The sequence below is a fragment of the Gobio gobio genome (genome assembly GCF_949357685.1).
Source record: "Gobio gobio genome assembly, chromosome: 6".
NCBI lineage: Eukaryota > Metazoa > Chordata > Actinopteri > Cypriniformes > Gobionidae > Gobio > Gobio gobio.
In genome coordinates, this window is record NC_137102.1 from 43,004,454 (window position 1) to 43,026,959 (window position 22,506).

At 38.1% G+C, this 22,506-nt stretch overlaps 1 protein-coding gene across 4 annotated transcripts in view; it reads left to right on the forward strand.

The window, feature by feature from the left end:
• carmil3 (capping protein regulator and myosin 1 linker 3) overlaps positions 1–22,506 on the forward strand; it is an 80,562-nt gene that overhangs the window by 26,873 nt on the left and 31,183 nt on the right. For all 4 annotated transcript variants that reach the window (XM_079820348.1, XM_079820349.1, XM_079820347.1 and 1 more), the window contains exons 7-15: positions 3,518–3,588; positions 3,734–3,807; positions 7,082–7,157; positions 7,487–7,575; positions 7,816–7,910; positions 9,152–9,238; positions 14,538–14,647; positions 17,008–17,085; positions 17,338–17,414. In XM_079820348.1, coding sequence (XP_079676474.1) covers positions 3,518–3,588; positions 3,734–3,807; positions 7,082–7,157; positions 7,487–7,575; positions 7,816–7,910; positions 9,152–9,238; positions 14,538–14,647; positions 17,008–17,085; positions 17,338–17,414 — 757 coding nt within the window. The remainder of the gene's footprint in view (positions 1–3,517; positions 3,589–3,733; positions 3,808–7,081; positions 7,158–7,486; positions 7,576–7,815; positions 7,911–9,151; positions 9,239–14,537; positions 14,648–17,007; positions 17,086–17,337; positions 17,415–22,506) is intronic.

Genomic DNA, 22,506 nt, shown 5'->3' on the forward strand with positions numbered 1-22,506 from the left:
CTGTGACAAAATCCAAAATGAGACTTTTCAAAGATCATCAATGCCTACTTCTACATCATTGCCTCTTTAGCCCTGCCCACCAATTTGTGCATGTCATGTAGTGAAATCAAATAATCAAATTATCAAATAATGATCAATGAATATAAGAACGGCAGTGCAACAAACGATTTTACATTCATTCATAATTCATTTTTATGAATCATCATAATTCATTAATCTTTTGTCAGAACTGTCTGTGGTAATTCCAAGTACTTAAACTTTATTTGCCTCAACCAAGACTTATAACGCATATGTAATACTTATAAACGTTCAACATTTGGCAAATGTTTCAACTGAGATAAACACCTTTCGATGGTGTCTTCCTTTAAATACTAATATAATGTAATAATTGAAAATGATTTTAATATGCAAAACTGTTATCCAATCATAGCAGTGGTCGCCTATCAAAACAGAGAGGAGATCAAAAACAGGGTAGAAAATAGTCTATTACTTCTAAATGAAGATGTTTTCTGAAATAAAAATCTTGCTAACATTGTAAGCGGTTCTCAGAGAACATTATACATAAAAAAATGCAGTTCATGACCCCTTTAAAGATGAGGAACAAAAAGGGAATATTTTTAAAATGTCCATATACATATTGACAGATATTATTAAAATGTCATATTGTCCCTTTAAACAGCAGAAATTTGGTTTATTGTTGTTACATTCCACGCCTGTCCCGGACTCCATTTCCCAGAATCCTCCCTGTCTCACACCTGAACTCACTTCCTCATCATCTCTCCTGCTCTCCCAGGATTCCCTGCACCTGGTCGTCATCGTTTGCACTCCCTTTATATTGAACTCACTCCCAGCTCTCCTTGTCTGTTCTAAATGTTGTTATGCTCAGTTTGGTTGGTTTGTCATAGTTTGTTCCTGTCTATATCCTTGAGTTATGAAACCCGTCTTTTGTTTGGAAGTCTGATTCTGCTTCATCCCTGCTGCACACCAACCTGTAACAATTGTATATTGTTTTCATTTTAATTTTAGTTTAAGTTTTAGTATTTTTTTTTGCTTTTATCCTAATAATAGTTTTTAAATGTTTCGATTTAGCTTTATTTTAATTTTAGTCATTTTAGTCTTTTTTCTGTTAGTTGCCAAAATAATATTTCTCATTTTTTTTTAAGTTTATTTAATATTTATTTTTAATTTCAATAGCAGAAAATGATTTTGTCACTTGCTGGTTGCAGTATTAAAGAAAAGTTGTCAGGATCTAGATTCAACAGCTACTTTTATTAGAAACAAATTCAAATAAAGGCTACGTTCAGACTGTCAGTCCAAATCTGATTTTTGTGCATATCCGATTGAAATCTGATAAGATTTAGCAAGTTTGAACAGCATGAAAGGTGTTTTTTTACAAATCCGTTTCAAGCTACATCCAAATGTGGTTTTAAATCCTATTCTGACTGCTCTGAACGGATTTTGCGTTGTTTATGTGACTTTCTCATGCCGCATAAACGTCAGACCTTGTTATAGAAAATATACTGAAAGTCGCTGCGGAAACAAGGCTGTGTTGTTGCAAAGTGCTGGATGAGCAGAAAATTACAATATAACAGAGATTCTGAGGACAATAATTCTGAGGCAAGAATGTTATACTGTCAGTAGTCCAGATGTTTTAAATAAGACAACATCTGTATTTCAAACCAGTCCAAGTTGCAGTTGTTGTTGTTTTTGGCATAAACCTACCAACTCAACATCATTGCCATAGAAACCAATGCAGATATTCCGGAAAGCGAAAGAACGTCATGGACACACAAATCAGACACAATGTGGACAGTCAATAATTTTAGATTCCAATTGGTTACACAATCGGATTTGGACTGACAGTGTGAATGTATCCTAAGAACACTAGAACTAGAAGGAATATAAACAGAACAACCAACTGAAAGAAACATAGGGCTTAAAAACAATAGCAAATTAATTCTCGAAATCTGAGTAACTAAGGCAAACTGAAAAACTAGGTAAAATCATCCAAAACCAAAACAAACACTTTAAGAGATTTTAGTAAAACTTTACAATATGTTTGCACTAATATGCATTAATTCATTCTTAACTAATGCACAAATGCACAAAGTTAATGTATGACTCATGTAGCCTAGAAATCTAGACGCACCCTAGCGGCAGTAAATCTAATTTGCAACCAGGGTCGTCTAGCAACTCTCCGATGGCTTGCGAGCTAGAAAAACCAAACTCTGGCCAGGCCAATCACATCGTGTATAGAGTCGGTGGGCGGGCTTAACATAATGACGGCAGAGTTGCAGCGGTTCCGCGTGCTACTTGTAGACAAAGAAGCTGGCGAACAGCGGTCTTTCGAATCAGCTTTGGCCGTGACTCTGGAAGACTTGGAGTTAAGCTTTTCCTTGAGAAAAGAACAAAGAACGGCACTGAAGTCATTCTTAAAAAAGGAAGATGTGTTCGGAGTTCTGCCGAAAGTTTAATCTATCAACTCCGCTTCACCTTCTTTGTTGCTCTGGTTGGTTGTAGCTCTATACTATTGCGTGAAGAGGGAACTTGAAAGACAACCGTTTATCCCGCCCCTCGGATTGAGCCCTGCCCAATGGTGTGTTCCCAGACCCAACATCTTGATGTGGGTCTGGCTTGTCAGGCTATGACTCATGAAGAACTAACCCATTTATTAATGATTACTGCATCAGGAACTAATGAAGATTCTATATGATTAATAGATTAAGTAATATATGAATTGCTATTAATTAAGTGTGTCATCATGTATTAATTCCTTAATAACATATATTATATTAACTCGGGTAAAACGTCCTGTTTTCCCAGGACATGTCCTGTTTTCAAGTCCTGTCCTGGCCCTAATATAACAATTTTGTATCCATACAGAAGGGGCATACTTTAAATGTATTGAAATTAATAAGGAATCTTTGAGTAAACTTTGAGTATCATTTGAGTATCTCATTGCCAGGCCGAGTGTCCTGGATTTCAGTAATCAAATGGTCACCCTAATATTAACTAATAGTGTAAATTAATGTGTTAATTACCACAATGCGTTGAAGCGATGCATTTCAACTTCCAATTGTCTGCTTTAATTAATCATTAGCTAATGATTTGCAAAGGTATCTTTATGTTATGACTTTACTTGTTGAGGCACATGACTAATTCAAAATCAATTCAAAATCCATAACCTCAATGACATATTACTTAACAATTAGTTAACAGACATGTGGGTTAGTTTTTCATGAGCCATACATTAACTCTTGATTATTTGTGCATTATTTAAGCATGAATTAATGCATATTAGTTCATTAGTGCATTAGTGTTACTGAGATTTTTAATAGTTCTATACTTAGTTAACAATAACAACATTGATTGAGAATCCTATACAGCGAAAAATAGTTTGATATAATGAGAGCTGAAGATTCGTTGCCTTCAGTGCTCAAAAAGAGTAAATGTAGGGCAAATGTAGGTTTTTCATTCTTAGGCACATATCCTTTTTTTTCTCTTTCTCCAATTTCAGGGGGCTTTTCTGAGACCTATGCAGCTCTGTGCGATTACAATGGTATTACCTGTAAAGAGGAAGTGCAGTGGGTAAGTGCTTCCTTTGACCACAAGAAAAGCCTCAGCAGCAGCAGGGCCATTTTAAGTATGTGTCACTGCTGTTATTGCACTCTAAATATGTTTTCTTCCTCTTTTGGGGTCTCTCTGCCTTCTGCTATCTCTTTTGCTCTTTCAGGATGTGGATACCATCTATCATTCACAGGACAACAGGGAGTTTAATCTGTTGGACTTCAGTCACCTGGAAAGCGGGTAGCCAGAGCACACAAATCTCATCTTAATATTCATGTTCTGTATCTGCAACCTCTAATTGCTAGCCTTTACTTTCGTTGTCATCTCTACATCCCACAGATTGGAGGTTTAAAAGCTTCTTCATTTTGGAAGGATTAGTCTAATGATAACTCAATGCTTTTCTAATTGCCACAGGCAAACTGATGTCAGCCACTACTTTGAATATGTGCTGAATTGCTACAGTAATAATACATTTAGTCTCTTTCCTGTGGCGTATCTGCTGACTTCCTGCCCAGTGGGAGTCATGCTGTTTCTTTTTACATCCGTCCAATCGGTGTCAGGTTCCTTCACTAATTCCAGATCAGATTCTGTATTTTCCGCTGATGTGGGTCTGTGTGTGAAGTCTGAAGGCTAGTTCACAACTCACTTCCTGTTGAAACAGGATTACAAATATATATGACCTGTGAAAATGAACCTCATCTCTGCACTTTCAGCTACACTACCCTGCTGCCTTTAACACATAAAAAAAGGAAATGCACTTAATATTTATACTCAGACTCTGAGAAATGATACGGTTCATTGAACACTTTGCTCAAGGGCAGTTCCGGTTATCTGCTGAAAAAGGGTTTTTTTTTTTTCAACAGTCACATGATGAAACTCTAATGGGAGTGCGGCCACTTAAAGATCATTTTTGAATTTTAAAAAGAGCTTTTGCCTGACAAGAGTGCATGTCATTTCAGATATACAGTTTGAGTCGTTTTAGTGAGACTCTTTCAGACGATTGGTGTAATTTAGCAAAAGCTTTGGCTTCATCACTGACCACATTTGCATGCTGTGTTCCAAATGCATGATGTAAACATTTGAAGAAGATCGCCTCAAGTTGATTAAGCCAATATACCGGTTTCTAGAAATCTGCATAAGAAAGCTGCCATGCTCTTTTTAAAATCTAAACTCTCTGTCATGTGAACACCTGTTTTGTAATGTTCTGTGTATATCTGCACATGTCCAAGTGAAAGTAGTTGTGACTGCTACAAAAGTAAAGCTTTCAGAGAGAACCTTTTTGGACAGAGGAGACTGTTTGTTTTTATGAAAACAAAATCTATATACAGACAGCAGATGAGTCATATTGAAAAACCAAAGCGCTTTTGTATGCTGGTGTCAAGAACATGATTGAGGATTAATGATGTGACTAGAATACTATATATATATATATATATATATATATATATATATATATATATATATATATATATATATATATATATATATATATATATATATATATATATATATATATATATATATATATATATATATATATATATATATACACCTATCAGGCATAACATTATGACGTGTCTGTGACAGGTGAAGTGATTATCTCTTCATCACGGCACCTTTTAGTGGGTGGGATATATTGGGCAGTAAGTGAACGTTTTGTCCTCAAAGTTGGTGTGTTAGAAGCAGAAATAAATGGGCAAGCCTAAGGATTTGAGTGGGTTTGACAAGGGCCAGATTGTGATGGCTAGACGTCTGGGTCAGAGCATCTCCAAAACTGCAGCTCTTGTGGGGTGTTCTCGGTCTGCAGGGGTCAGTATCTATCAAAAGTTGTCCAAGGAAGGAACAGTGGTGAACTGGCGACAGGGTCATGGGTGGCCAAGGCTCATTGATGCACGTGGGAAGCAAAGGCTGGCCCGTGTGGTCCGATCAAACAGACTAGCTATAGCTCAAAATGCTCAAGAAGTTAATGCTGGTTCTGATAGAAAGATGTCAGAATACACAGTGCATCACAGTTTGTTGCGTATGGGGCTGCATAGCTGCAGACCAGTCTGCCCTGCAACAAAGCAAAACATTTTCAGGAATGGTCTGAGAAGCTTAACTACGAGTTTGAGGTGTTGACTTGGCCTCCAAATTCCCCAGATCTCAATCCAATCGAGCATCTGTGAGATGTGCTGAACAAACAAGTCCGATCCATCCCACCTCGCAAGTTACAGGACTTAAAGGATCTGCTGCTAACATCTTGGTGCCAGATACCACAGCACAACTTCAGGGGTCTAGTGGAGTCCTAGTAGGGTCAAGGCTGTTGTGGCAGCAAAATGGAGACCAACACACTATTAGGAAGGTGGTCATGCCTGATCGGTGTATATATATATAGAATAAAGGTTTAACCAGCCATGTTGAAAAATAATTTTTAAGGTCATTAGTGTTTTGAAGCTTGTCATTAGCTGGTGGTATTAGTTGGATCACCAGCCTCCAAAAACCAGCTGGACCACATTTAACTGGCAACAAACCAGCGAGTTGCTGGTCCAAGGTAGTCTACCAGTTTGTGATCAGCTAATGAACAGCTTGGATTAGCTAATGACCAGCTCAGACTAGATAGAAACCAGCAGCAACCATATCCCAAACACATCTGCCATCTTCAGATGGATTTTCTCACAAGTAAAATGTGGTCGTTCATCAGAAAATGATGTGCATGTAAATGTGGTCACTGACGTATTACTATTAAAAGAAGAGTGGAGCTTATTTGCATTGCCTTAAGAGTTGAACATTAAATATTTGCAAAAAGAAGTATAATTTAGACACAAACTCAATGTATAAGCCTATATACTGCAGCACATTTCAACTGCCGTTCCTTTGTTTATTGCTATTTCACCAACGGGGGACACTTAGACTACCATCTAGATGCTTCATCTGCCTTGAAGATGTTATGTCATTGATTTTTTCAAAGCATTTGTTCCATTAGAACATCTAAAGGGAGAGAGACGAACGGGTGAGGTAGAGAAACTCTCATTTAGAAAGAGAGAGAACAGCTGAGTACACACCGCCTACAGCCTCACTACAGCGTCCAAACAGGAATGACGAAGCTGCAAATGAGAACACAGCCATCAGCCGTACTCAACAGGAGAAACCCCTCTGCATTGCTTTCATTTTCTTCGGTTTCCATATGAGTGCAGTAAGGTCCGCTCTGTCTACCGGGCAAAAAGGTTTTAGGCTCAGAGCCAAGATTAAAAGCTGTATCATAGACACATTGCACTGAGTAATTCACTGACCTGGCATCAGTTTTCCCATCGATCCACACTGTCCTCTTCCCTTCCTCTCCCGGCTTTCCTCTCAGGGAGCATTTTGCTGAATCCATCATTTTTCTTGAATAATAACATCTCTATTTTAGTCTTGAGGAGAGCTTGCAATCTTATGAGGGGTTGCATGAGAAAAGTGAGAACGCCTCTGGTTTTTGCAGCACATTACCAAGACAATCTGTTTTGATTTTTCTCTTCTGTGTCTCTTTTCGTCACAGGGACCTTGCGGTGATTGTGGCGGCCATGGCGTATAACTCATGGTTCACCAAACTTTATTGCAAAGACTTGCGCATTGTAAATATCCTTTTTATAACCATTTCAATCTTTACTTTGTCCAAGTCTTTTGTTTTTCTGTTTTTGTTTGTTTCACGTGGTATTATCAGGGTTATCTCTTCATGCGGTTTTGGACACTAATTTGATGGTAATATAATCATATTCTTTGAAGTACCATGCTAATATTATGGTATATGAATATGGTACTCATTAGATATGCCTGCCTAAAATCTGTGACAGTGTGCATGAAGTCATTATGGTGAATCTTCATTAGGAATTTAATTCTAGTGCTTTTCTCTCCCGCTCTCTCTATCTCTCTCTCTCTTTCTCTCTCTCACACACACATACAGAGTTCAGAGGTCGTAGAACAGATTCTGCACACTGTCAGTAAATCCAGCAGTCTGGAGGAGCTCACACTGGAAAACGCGGGCCTTAAAGCGTGAGTTATAAATCTTTCTATTGCTCTCTTTCTGTTATTCATCACTCCAACCACTTTACTCTCTCTCTCTCTTTTCATCTAAAAGTTCATTTCTTGTTCTGTCACTGTCATTTTTTCCCTTTATGCCGTTCCCAGTCTTATTCCCCTGCCACATCTTTGCCTCTGTATTTCATCTCTGTCCCAGTGTGCAGAGCTTTGTATTGCAGTTCCGTTTCTACTCACTTTCTTTTTGTCATTTAGAGATTTCCCACAGAAAATGGCCACTGCCCTGTCAGAAAACCCAGCATCAGTCATACACTCCATTAACTTGGCCCACAATACACTGGACAACCAAGGTACATGCATCAAAGTCTCTCTGGTTCTACTAAACCTCTCTCCCCCCTCCTCTCTGTCTTTTTACCTGCCTTTGTCTGTTTTTACACTTTCTGTATCAGCATGTGCGCGTGCTATTTCTGTCTCTGAGTGGGTGTTTTTTGTTCTTGTCTGTTTTGCTGGCTTATTGTGCTGAATCTGTTGCTGATTTGAAAATGGTGTCTTTTAGATTTGTGTGTGTGCTGTGGTTTCTGTCATTTTTTTATGTACTGTACAGTGTTTGGTGGAGCAACTACAAGTAATGCTACCATCTTAAAGGGATAGTTCACCCAAAAATGACAATTCTGCCATTAATTACTTACCCTCATGTAATTCCAAATCCGTAACGCTGCATTCACATGGGGCGTCGCCGTCAATGCTTCTCATTTACTTTGAATGGGTAACATCATGCCGAACTGAATTGTGGGTTCCACTGCGTCCTGTCACTGGCAATGCTCGCGGCAGAAGTTGAAAAGTTTTCATCTTCGCAACACAAATGAAGATCTTTTTGATGAAATCTGAGAGCTTTCTGTCCTTTCATTGACAGCCAGGGTTGCCAGGTCTGTGCAAAAAAGAACAATGCAATTTTCACCAATCGGACGGCCGAATTCTCCACTGGATTTGTGGGTCTGGTAAAATCAACCTGCGGAAAAAACTAATTTAAACCACGGAAACAACTTAAAAGTAGCCCGATAACAAGGGAAAACTGCAAACTTGGCAACACTGTAGACAGCTACGAAACTACCACTTTGACGCTTCAAAAAGTAAAGATAAAGAGATCTTAAAACTAATCCATATGAATTGAGCGGTTTAGTCCAAAGTCGATCGCTTTAAATGATGGACAGATTGAAACTAGGCCATATAAGGTGAATAAGATTTGATTAATAACTTTTTAAAAATATTTTTAATTTGCATATTTAAAAGGCTACTTCCCCTTTAAGTGGCTTTAGTTTAAGTAGCTACTTTTTGTCGGTAGCTTGTGGTTCCACCAACAATAGCTTCAAAGTAGCTTCTCCAACACTGGTACGTCCTCTATATGTGTCAGGGTTAGAGCTTCAGTATGCCATCATGCCTGACACATGTCATTGCCTATCACATCACAAGTGTGAGTGTGTAGCGTAACTACAACAATGTCAGTGTTTGCCTGAAGGTGCATGATAATATGCTGTGTGTAAATTGTTCTGTGACTGATCCCATGTGTTTGTGCACATTTATTTCCCTACAGGAGTGTCTAACCTCATCCAGCAGGTGTGTCGACTCAGTAAAGGCTTGCGTCTTCTTAACCTCTCCAAGACGTCGCTCTCTTCAAAGGGTGTGTTCAGAAATAATCTGTCTCTAGAGGTGTAGCTCCCTCTGCTGGTTCTATAACAACTATTGCTCAATTACATTTCACTTGGTGGTAGATGCCATAACTACACAAACTATCTAGCAACATTTAAATTTGAAATATCAAATTAATTATATTAATATGTAATCATTTAATATAATAATTAATTAATATTTGTAGTTACGATTAAACATATATAATAAAATATCTATCTATCTATCTATCTATCTATCTATCTATCTATCTATCTATCTATCTATCTATCTATCTATCTATCTATCTATCTATCTATCTATCTATCTATCTATCTATCTATCTATCTATCTATCTATCTATCTATCTATCTATCTATCTATCTATCTGTCTGTCTGTCGGGATGATCCGTCTGTCTGTCTGCCGGGATGATCCATCCGTCTGTCTGTTGGGATGATCCATCTGTCTGTCTGTCTGTCTGTCTGTCAGGATGATCGGTCTGTCGGGATGATCCAGCTGTCTGTCTGTTGGGATGATCCGTCTGTCTGTCTGTTGGGATGATCTGTCTGTCTGTCTGTCGGGATGATCCGTCTGTTTGTCTGTTGGGATGATCCGTCTGTCTGTCTGCCGGGATGATCCATCCGTCTGTCTGTCTGTTGGGATGATCCATCTGTCTGTCTGTCTGTCTGGATGACCGGTCTGTCTGTCTGTTGGGATGATCCGTCTGTCTGTCTGTCAGGATGATCCGTCTGTCTGTCTGTTGGGATGTTCCGTCTGTCTGTCTGTCGGGATGATCTGTCTGTCTGTTGGAATGATCCGTCCGTCTGTCTGTCTGTTGGGATGATCCGTCTGTCAGGATGATCCGTCTGTCTGTCTGTCGGGATGATGTTTCTAGCACCATTTAAGCTTAAAATCTATAATTTATTTATAAAAATTAAATACACATTTTAAATTATTATATATATTATATATAATTGTTACAATTAATATTTAAAGTATAGTAAAAGTATGTAAATATTCATAAAAATAATAATTATTTTAATATAATATATTCAATAGTATAATATATACATATTAATCTTTTGACAGCCCTAATATATATATATATATATATATATATATATATATATATATATATATATATATATATATATATATATATATATATATATATATATATATATATATATATATATATATATATATATATATATATATATATATATTAGGGCTGTCAAAAGATTAATCACGATTAATCGCATCCAAAATAAACGTTTGTGTTTACATAATATATGTGTGTGTACTCTGTTAATTATTATTTATATATAAATACACACACAAGCATGTATATATTTAAGAAAAAAACATACTTTTTATATATAAAACATTTATAATTATATATATTATAGATAAATGTATATACAGTATATACATGCAAATATTTCTTAAATTTATACATGAATGTGTGTGTATTTATATATTAATAATAATTAACAGAGTACACACACATATATTATGTAAACACAAACTTTTATTTTGGATGCGATTAATCGCGATTAATCTTTTGACTGCCCTAATATATATATATATATATATATATATATATATATATATATATATATATATATATATATATATATATATATATATATATATATATATATATATATATATATATATATATATTAGGACTCAAAGATCTAAAACTTTTACCTATGTACACAAACGGCCTATTTCTCTCATATATTGTTCACAAATCTGTCTAAATCTGTGTTAGTGAGCACTTCTCCTTTGCCGAGATAATCCATCCACCTCACAGGTGTGGCATATCAAGATGCTGATTAGACAGCATGATTAGGCAAGGCAAGGCAAGTTTATTTACCCACGTGATCTCAATTTCTCTTCGCGGAACTTCTTAACTACGCTACATTACCACAGAGCCAGCCAAACCACTATTGTTATGAGTCTCTATTTGAAAGTGGCTACTGATGGAGCACATCTGATCTGTTCTGGAAGCTGGTTCCAGCTGTGGCTGGCATAATAGCTAAAAGCAGACTCTCCTTGCTTTAAGTGAACCCTTGGTATGTCTAGCTGATGTGATCCTAATGATCTGAGTGATCTGTTGGGTTTATATTCTATGAGCATATCTGCAGTGTATTGAGGTCCTAGACCTTTGAGTGATTTATATACCAGTAATAATGTTTTAAAATACCTAAATGTAACTGGAAGCCAGTGTAAAGACCTGAGGACTGGTGTGATATGGCCATATTTTCTGGTTCTGCTCAGAATCCTGGCAGCAGCGTTCTGTATGAGCTGCAGCTGTCTAATGTTTTTTTTGGGAAGGCCAGTGAGGAGTCCATTACAATAGTCCACCCTACTGGTGATGAAAGCATGAACAAATTTCTCTAAGTCTTGTCTGGAAACAATGCATCTAATTCTTGCAATATTTTTGAGATGATAGTAAGCTGATTTAGTTATTGCTTGTACATGACTACTGAAACTCAGGTCTGCCTCCAAAATCACACCAAGATTCCTGACTTGATTTTTAGTTGTTTGAACCCTAGCGTCAAGGTATGCGTTCACCTTGTGAACTTCATCTTTGTTTCCAAAAGCAATGAATTCAGTTTTTTCTTTGTTTAATTGATGAAAGTTTTGGCACATCCAACTGTTAACTTCATCAATGCATTTGCACAGGGATTTGCGCATGGATTTGCACAGGTGTGCCATAGGCTGGCCACAATAAAAGGCCACTCTAAAATGTGCAGTTTTATCACACAGCACAATTCCACAGATGTTGCAAGTTTTGAGGGATGGCATGCTGACTGCAGGAATGTCCACCCGAGCTGTTGCCTGTGAATTGCATGTTCATTTCTCTACCATAAGCCGTCTCCAAAGGCGTTTCAGAGAATTTGGCAGTACATCCAACTGGCCTCACAACCGCAGACCACATGTAACCACACCAGCCCAGGACCTCCACATCCAGCATCTTCACCTCCAAGATCGTCTGAGACCAGCCACCCGGACAGCTGCTGCAACAATCAGTTTGCTTAATGAAATAATTTCAGCACAAACTGTCAGAAACCGTCTCAGGGAAGCTCACCTGCATGCTCATCGTCTTCATCGGGGTCTCGACCTGACTGCAGTTCGTCGTCGTAACCGACTTGAATGGGCAAATGTTCACATTCGATGGCATCTGGCTCTTTGGAGAGGTGTTCTCTTCACGGATGAATCCCGATTTTCACTGTACTGGGCAGATGGCAGACAGCATATATGGCGTCATGTGAGTGAGAGCTTTGCTGATGTCAACGTTGTGGATGGGGTTATGGTATGGGCAGGCGTATGTTATGGACAACGATCATTTGAATGCATTGTTGTGCCATTCATCCACGACCATCACCTCATGTTGCAGCATGATAATGCACGGCCCCATGTTGCAAGGATCTGTACACAATTTCTGGAAGCTGAAAACATCCCAGTTCTTGCATGGCCAGCATACTCACCGGACATGTAACCAATTGAGCATGTTTGGGATGCTCTGGATCGCCGTATACGACAACGTGTTCCAGTTCCTGCCAATATCCAGCAACTCTGCACAGCCATTGAAGAGGAGTGGAACAACATTCCACAGGCCACAATTAACAACCTGATCAACTCTATGTGACGGAGATGTGTTGCAATGTGTGAGGCAAATGGTGGTCACACCAGATACAGTAAAACTGCACATTTTAGAGTGGCCTTTTACTGTGGCCAGCCTAAGGCACACTTGTGCAATAATCACACTGTCTAATCAGCATCTTGATATGACACTCCTGTGAGGTGGATGGATTATCTCGGCAAAGGAGAAGTGCTCACTAACACAGATTTAGACAGATTTTTGAACAATATTTGAGAGAAATAGGCCTTTTGTGTACATCTTTGAGTTCAGCTCATGAAAAATGAGGGCAAAAACAAAAGTGTTGCGTTTATAATTTTGTTCAGTGTATATAGATCAGAATACAATTTTAATATAAACATTCATTTTTATTATTATATTTCCCCCATAATTACACACCTCTGAACAAATCCAAAATAGATATGAAAAATTACCTCAAACTTGGCACAAAACAGTCATTTGTCAAATTGCAGTCTGGACACATGGGCTATAGATGATTTATCTGACTCACCCTGTTACACAATCTCTCTGTAACATTTCAGGCTGTAAAAATAACGTTTTCTCAGTCCACTGATCTAGAATCAGCTTCCTGTTCTCTCTTAAATCAGTAAGATTATCGATGGATTAGTTGCATCTGAGTTCAGAGCTTCAGATTCATGACCAAAGAAAGAGCTAGTATTCTCTTGGAGAGTCCAGACTCAATTACCAGCAACCTTGGCTGCTTCCTGGGTCTGCTAAATGTCTGGTTTTCTCTTTCAATCAATACAGTTTTAAACCAAGTGGATAGATGGATAGCCTTCCAGCACACGCCATGAATCAAAATCCACTCGAAATAGCTCCCATCATTAATCTTTATTTATAATCTGTTTTGGTTAGGATTTATTGTTAACTTTGAAGTAAAATCATCATCATATCAGCAGTAAAAACTGAATTTACACATCAAACTATGAACTAGCAACTGTGAAAGGCAAACCTAAGACTACTGGATCATGCAGGTTGCAGTGGTTAACATTTTGATGAGTAAATTCCTGCTTTTAGAGAGCGCAGTGGGATGTTTTTGTTACTCCCTGGTGAGGAAGCGTACTGGCTGAGTAAACTGGCAAACTGCCACCTAACAGAGTTAGTAGAGCTCTCTTTTTGTCTGATGCTACAAAAGGCAATAACTAGCATTTTCTTCTTTAGAAACTAAATGAAAATCCACCCATTTTTTTTGCATGTCATTGTCGTTTGGTGGTCATGTACAGTGGAGTCCAAAAGTCTGAGACAGCATTGAGAATATGGGATTCAAAATCTAATTTAAATCTGGAAATACACACAAAGGTTTAGGATTTGATAAAATGTAAACAAAGTCTCTTTTCAAATATGTATATGTGTGACATTGATCATGTGAACTCCTTTGTACAGACAGATGTTTTTGCTTCCATTAAAGCTCAAGATGCTTGTTTGTTCATGCTGGAGAGCATAATTATCAGGTTTAAAACAAACTCATTAAAGCAAAATGACAGCGTGCCAAATGCAACAAATATATCAGACATTCTGGAATTTAATTTAATATGTAATGAAAATGTGTTTTATTTAAAACATGCAAAATAGAAGCATCTTCTCTTGTGAACTTTAGATTTGCTGTGTAATTCAGACTTTCCTTTCCTTTCTTCCCAGGGGTCACGTCTCTTTCACAGGCCCTGTGCTCCAGTGATGACTACTCCAACTCTCTTCTTCATCTGGACCTGAGTAAGAACCCGGGGATTCTGTCTGGAGAAGATGCAACGGTTAGAAATCGTCTTTATCTCACTTCTAGTGTTCTTAAAGAGGCCATGTTATACCCTTTTGATTTTTGTTTTGGGGTCTATTAAAATAGGATATCATGCTTGAATGTTCAAAAACACATTATTTTTCACATATTTTGCATTGTTTCAGCCCCTCTCTTTTCAGTCTGTCAGTATCGCTCTGTTTAGTTCCGGTCTCTATGAAGCCCCTCTTTCCGAAAGGCACAATGTGCTCTGATTTGTGGGCTGGACCAGTGTGTTGTGATTGATCAACAACTTTAAGCGTGTTTAAGAAACCACGACAGCACACTACTAACACATTTCAACTAGGCTGTGCCTTTTTTTGCAAATGCCTTGGGCAGGTATTATTAAAATGAGGAATATTGTGACGTGTACATTCCCGAAAGAAATCTAAGATTAGAGGCTTTTAGGGAGTTCAGAAACAGCGCTTACTAATATAGAGAATAATTCTCTTATTGTGGAAAGTGTACTTTGTGTTTTGTAATTTTGCAGACCTCAAACAGCAACATTACACACTAAAGAAATTTGAAAATGTAAAAAAGCATATTAGGTCCTCTTTAAATGAATCTAGTTTCATTCACTATAGTTGAAGTTGTGGTGTAATGGTGTAGCGCAGTATTGGGGACGCAACTTTAGTTTAGCTATAGCTTACCTAGCTACAAGCTACTCAGAATTTAAAGTGGTTAAACTAACACAAGTTACTAAAAAAGAAGGTACATTGGGGCCAATATGTATTTAAATATTTAGCGATTATCACTAAACATTTGAACAGATAAAAGAACCAAAAACAGAAAATTGAAAACGCCATGATTTAAAAGTCGAAAACTTAAATCCAGTTTCTTAAAACTTAGAAAAGCACAAAAAAATTAGTCTTCTGTGTTGGTAATCTCATTAGTAGACGATTCATTTTGGGAACAAATTATGTTTCATATTTATATTAAGTATATTTATTTGTTATATTTAAATGTTATATACTGTATAATGTATACACCAATCAGGCATAACATTATGACTAATATTCATAATATTGTGCTGCCAAAACTGCCTTTTGCTGCCAAAACAAACCTGACCCATCGAGGCATGGACTCCACTAAACCCCTGAAGGTGTGCTGTGGTATCTGGCACCAAGATGTTAGCAGCAGATGCTTTAAGTCCTGTAAGTTGCGACGTGGGGCCTCCATGGATCAGACTTGTTTATTCAGCACATCCCACAGATGCTCCATTGGATTGAGAACTGGGGAATTTGAAGGCCAAGTCAACACCTCAGACTCATTGTTGTGCTCCTCAAACCATTCCTGAACCATTTTTGCTTTGTGGCAGGGCGCATTATCCTGCTGAAAGAGGCCACAGCCACCAGGGAATACCTTTTCCATGAAAGGGTGTACATGGTCTGCAACAATGCTTAGGTAGGTGGTACTTGTCAAAGTAACATTGAATGGCAGGACCCCAGGTTTCCCAGCAGAACATTGCCCAAAAGCATTACACTGCCTCCGCCGGCTTGCCTTTTCCCCATAGTGCATCCTGGTGCCATGTGTTCCCCAGGTAAGCGATGCACACGCTACTGGCAATCCATGTGATGTAAAAGAAAACATGATTCATCAGACCAGGCCACCTTCTTCCATTCTTCCATGGTCCAGTTCTGATGCTCACGTACCCACTGTTGGCGCTTTCGGTGGTGGACAGGGGTCAGCATGGGCACCCTGACTGGTCTGCGGCTATGCAGCTCCATATGCAACAAACTGCGATGCACTGTGTATTCTGACACCTTTATATCAGAACCAGCATTAACTTCTTGAGCATTTTGAGCTACAATAGCTCGTCTGTTTGATCGAACCACACAGGCCAGCCTTCGCTCCCCACATGCATCAATGAGCCTTGGCCACCCATCACGGTCGCCGGTTCACCACTGTTCCTTCCTTGGACTACTTTTGATAAATACTGACCACTGCAGACCGGGAACACCCCACAAGAGCTGCTCTAACCCACTCGTCTAGCCATCACAATTTGGCCCTTGTCAAACTCGCTCAAATCCTTACACATGCCCATTTCTCCTGCTTCTAACACATCAGCTTTGAGGACAAAATGTTCACTTGCTGCCTAATATATCCCACCCATTAACAGATGCCGTGATGAAGAGATCAGTGTTATTCTTTTCACATTCATATTCAGGTCATAATGTTATGCCTGATCGGTGTAAAATGTTAATGTTCCATTAAGATCCTCACAAAATGTCTTTGTGAGGACACACACGAATGCTGAAAATAACTCACACAGAGCCAGATACACAATACACACATGCACACACCACTATTAACAGCCTCAATATTTCTTCCTTATTGTAGAATCTGTACCTCTTTCTGGCACAGCCGAATTGCCTGGTGCATTTGGACCTGTCAGGCACTGACTGTACCGTAGACTCTGTGAGTTGACAGTGTGTCTCATCCTTCTGAATATGTTATTGCCAAACTGCTTTTTACTCACCATGATTTATGTCATTGCACCCAGGATGCGAGACAACAATTTATCTCTGATTTCATATTGATATTTCTGTCACATTTAATGGTCCTAAATTACAGAATTATTCTAATTTTCATCATTCTTTTGCTGCCACTCTCCTCCCCTCTCTTTTTTTTGCTCTCTGTTTTCTACATTCTCTCTCTATTTCCTCTCAGCTATTTGGAGCTCTTCTGCGGGGCTGCTGTGCCGATCTCTCCTACTTGAACCTGTCCAAAAACTCCTTTTCTCACAGGTGAGCTAAACAGCCTCCCACCTGCTCTTGCATGATAATCTGTCACTTGTTTTGAGTCAGTCTCACTGGTGAGTTAAACCTCCCTGCCTCAACCACGCACATCATCGCGAGTCAGTTTGACTCATCTCAGTCAGTTCCTCAGAAACCACTTCCTACTGTTTCCATGAATTTCACCAAAAGTAGAATCCTGCTGGAAACGAAGCTAAACCAGCTTTAAGAGCCCACGGTTTTCACATGATTTAATCAGTATTTTGTCTTGTTTTTCAGTAAAAATGTCAAAACAATGTGTTTACCTGAGAAGCAAAGATATTTCTTAATATATTAAGGCTTATTTTTAGAAATATTTATATTTAAGTCGGCATGAAGCTGAAGTTGTGATAATCTTTTCTTCCCTATTGTGACGTATATATCCGAGTGAAATGGCTCCTCGAACAAGAAAAAATGTAGGGCGGGACTTCATTTTATCCACAGGTTGTCACTCACACGTCATCAGAGAAGAGAAGAGATGGATAAATCATTTATAAACAATGCTGCAATATTGCATTAAAAAAACAAGACTCGTCCGTTTTGAATTCATGGTTTAACTTTAAGTTTAATTTTCTCGTGCCCAAAGCTAATTATTTCTTAAGCATAAATAAAAAAATAAGTGAATCAAGAACATTTTGTGAGGTTTATGCTTAAAAAATTAAATAAGAATTGTCTGTTTTGATTTCATGGTGACTTTAAGTTTAATTGTCTCATGCCAAAAAAACAAATTATTTCATACGCATAACATTTTTTATCAAATTTAGTGAGTAAAAAAAATAGTTACCAAAACTTGTATAAACATTTTTGCTTCTCAAGAAACTATATTCTGTTTTAATGATGATATATTTTTGTTACTGGAAAGCAAGACATGTTTTTGTAGTGCAGAACAAGGTTGCTGGTTTGTCAAAGGTGGTCTACCAGCTCTAACCAGCTTAGAATAGCTGGTTTAACAGGTCAACATCAGGTCTGTTCATAATTTTTTCTCATCAACCATCTAGACCAGCTTGGACCTGTTAATAACAATAAATGATCAGCTTGTACCACCTGGATTTATCTACCATAAAAAGCTGGTGTGTTTCCCAGCAGGGAAAAGTGCCTGCAGAAATACATTATGAGTTAAACTGGGACATGAATGATCAGATAGAGCTGATGGACCTGCATGTTGCACAGATGGTAATGCAGCTACTGTAACAACAACAGATGAAAACAGGTTTTCATGTGACAAAATTTGTCTCCAAAAGTGAACCAAATCTTTCGGAACCTGATTTGGAAAAACAGCTCATAAACTAAGTAAATGATTATTTAAAAAATTCTACCAATAATCTATAATTAGCTTTCTAATACGAGCCTATGGTACGGCAAGTTAACGTGCATGCGCCTGCATGAGAGAAGCTGTAGGCTAAGGGGATACAGAAATACAATGATCCATCTTCCTGTCTGACTCCCTCTGAACCCGAACAGCAATTCCATCTCCCCTCTCGGCACGTTAACGGCATTACGAGAAACTCTCTGAAAAATGAGGCTAATTTTAGCCGAAATTATTGTTCAAATTGGAAGGTTTCTTCATCCTTAACACCTCCTGAAAATGTGTTTGTTCTTAATTGGGTTTGAATTTGCAGAGGGCTGAGTTTTAAAGATGATTGGGCGTCTTAAGATTGAAACCATCTCTTTTTTGGCTGTTTTGGGATTGAAATACTAGCTTACTACATACTGAATACCATGCAGTACTGTTTATCTAATATTTGTTGAAAATAAATGTAACAGAACACCTTGTGCAGAAATATAAAGCCCCTTTCACACAGAGATTCCGGAAAATACACTAATAATGTGTCTCGGGATTTGTCCCGGGATTGTTTGATTTTAGGTCATTCACACTGCCAGTGATGTGATGCCAGTGATGTTTCACACACATCCCGTAAAGATCCCGTAAAGACACGTGACATCAGGATGTGAAGTGTAATGTCTCTGCAGCGTCATAAAGGGATAGTTCACCCAAAAATGAAAATTAGCCCATGATTTACTCACCCTCAAATCATCCTAGGTGTATATGACATTCTTCTTTCAGACAAATACAATCAGAGTTATATAAAAAAATGTCCTGGCTCTTCCAAGCTTTATAATGACATCGAATGGCTGTTTCTGAGAGACTGGCGTTCCAGCGTAGGATGTAGGACGTTCCGTTGAGAATATGCAAGTTCTCGTGAGAACCAAGTTTTGTTTTGCTCTATCCTCTGCGCTTTCGCATTCATCCCCGGAAATGAAAGCTCTAGCATAAGTTCTGCAAGGAAGATTCAATGTTACGTCACTTATTACATTCAGACCTAACCAATCATGTCCTAAAACTTGGAGTATAAAAGATCGGTACTTACACATGTCTGAGTTCACAGATACTGACACCAACATTTACCCCCATCCTCCCCACCACCACCAGGATGGTCCCTGCCTATACCTCCCTGGGGGTTGGTTGCGCCCCTGCCTTCATCTTCAGGCAGTAAAATTCAGAATTCGTTACCCTCGAGACGAGAGCTACAGACGGGGCCTATGCCAAAGAACCTCTAAATATAATACTTGCTGATCTGTTCATAAATTAACGCATTGTTACTTAATCTGGCCTCCCGAGTCTTTCTCGTAGAACTTATGCTACGACTGTGTCCTACATCATGCACTGAAACGCCGGCCTCTCGTGAACGCACGTACGACAGTTAGTGGAAGGTAGAGATTACAGTTTGTAAAGTTACAGTTTTTCTCGATTGTTTACACACATTTTCTGAAAGCATGCCTCATATTCTCAGAACTCTACACACAAATCCAAAAACACACACACAATGGGCAAAACCCCTCAATTCTCCTGCAAAACGCAACTTTACATTCAAAACAATGTTATTTCTTTTCAAAATGGAAATTTGTTTTCAAATGACACACACAAACCATCATATGAATAGACATTTATAAGAACCAGTTGAACACTGATGTGCTCAATGTAAAACACTATGATGAATGGAAAACACTTCTTCTCCTTTCATCATAATGACTTAGGTCTTTTTTTGGTTCAGTGTTACACTTACAACAGACAGTACATACATAAGTGTGTTGTAAAATATTTGAGAATATTGTTTTCATGCTCAGAACACACAAATACACGGTAACAAATATATTTTATTTTTCCCACAAAAACAATATACACAGTGTACACCCCAACCATCACAAAGTTGCACATACAGTGGTCTACATACAAAACAACAGAATAATTTACTGTACAGTTACAGTAAAAAAAAAAAAAGATTTAACTATGCTGCATCCTCTCTACGGTTTCTCACCTGTTGCCCTTTGATGCTAAAGCTCTGTTTGCTAATTGTAAAACTGCGTGACAGGTGTTTGCCCATGTGATGAGTCAGTGTCCATATTTGAATGGCAGTGTGTTCATTGTGAAAACGAGATTTTCTGCATGAAAACTGTGCCAAATGCAGAGAATTGTGTGTAGTGTTTTGAAAAAAGTGTGTTTCAGAACTGCAATTTGAGTGTAAAGCAGGAATTGTGCTTGTAGTTTAGCAGAATTGGTTCAGGGGGTTTGTGCATGAGTTACATAGGACCAGTATTTGTGTGTAAACAATTGAGAAACACTGTAATATTTTTCTTGCACAAATGCATCGCTTTGCTTCAGAAGGCCTTTATTAACCACCATTAAACAGCCATTCACTGCCATTATAAAGCTTGGAAGAGCCAGGACATTTTTTAATTATTCGTCTGAAAGAAGAATGTCATATACCTAGGATGACTTGTGGGTGAGTATACCATGAGCTAATTTTCAATTTTGGGTGAACTATCCCTTTAAGTTTGCTTATGATCTGCGATTTCTTTTCAAGAAACCATGCTTGTGCATTTTTTTTCTCATTTGATCATAAACTAGCACATCGCGTACAGTTCCACTAAGCTGGCGAATCGGGCATCATCACTATTCATGACCTATTACAGCATTGGTCCTGCCTTTTGTTTAAACTTGCACGTTCCGGGACTGATCCCGGCAATGTTACTAGGTCCCCATCCCGGGATGGTTCCCAGGATAAATCCTTGGACGTGATTGCATTCACACAGAAGGCACTCTAGCAATTTTATGGCGATTTTCTGGGATCAATGCTCTGTGTGAAAGGGGCTTAATTTTCAAACATCAGTATGCTGCATAGTCACATGACTTCAACTTTCTTTTATTAATCCAATTTTGTGTAAAAATGTCAGCTCAAATATTGAGTCAAGAGTTAAACATTGTAGTTTTTTTTTTTATTACTTCCAGTTCATTCTTCTAACAGGAACATTGTGGGATACAATATTCTATACAGTGTGCTGTATTGTAAAAAGGGCCATTCATACCAAGTATGATAACCACAACTATAAAGTTTTAATAATCATTCTAATTCTACGAGAATAGGAATTCCACACCAACGCTATAACAAAAACGACACAGAGGAAAAATCTTTAGAGCAATCACTTTGAGATTTCTGAAAATCAAAATCCAATCAAAATACACTCTACTTTAACAAGCTTGAGTATTTAAAGCAGCAGGCGTCATAATAATCAGAACAATATTGTCCATTGGTGTGGACACAAATATAATTATTTTAAGTTTATCTTTATAGTTATCGTTCCGTGTGAACATGCCTTAATTATCAAATGTAGTAGGTCATTGCATATTGTGCTCAGCATGCTTACAATATACTACAGCAATAATAAGAGTAGTATGCTAGTATGTTATCATCAACATAGCCTAATTTTCCTAGTGCTAATTTTATCCTCTCACAAACTCCCACCTAAACTCCTACACTTGTGAGTTTGAGCACTCAGAAACGTGCACATCCAAACACAGAACCACTGCACACATGGGCATCTCCATACGAGGTGTGTGGGCACATGTGTATGAGTAAATCTGGTTATGCTAGTGCCATGTGAAGGCAGCAATGTAAATCTGTTTGAGCTGATAAGACAGAGAGCTCATGAATATTAAATGGGAATGTTCCCTTAACACTCTCTGCTCTTGTTAACACGTTTACGCCACATATTCTTCCCTCTCTCT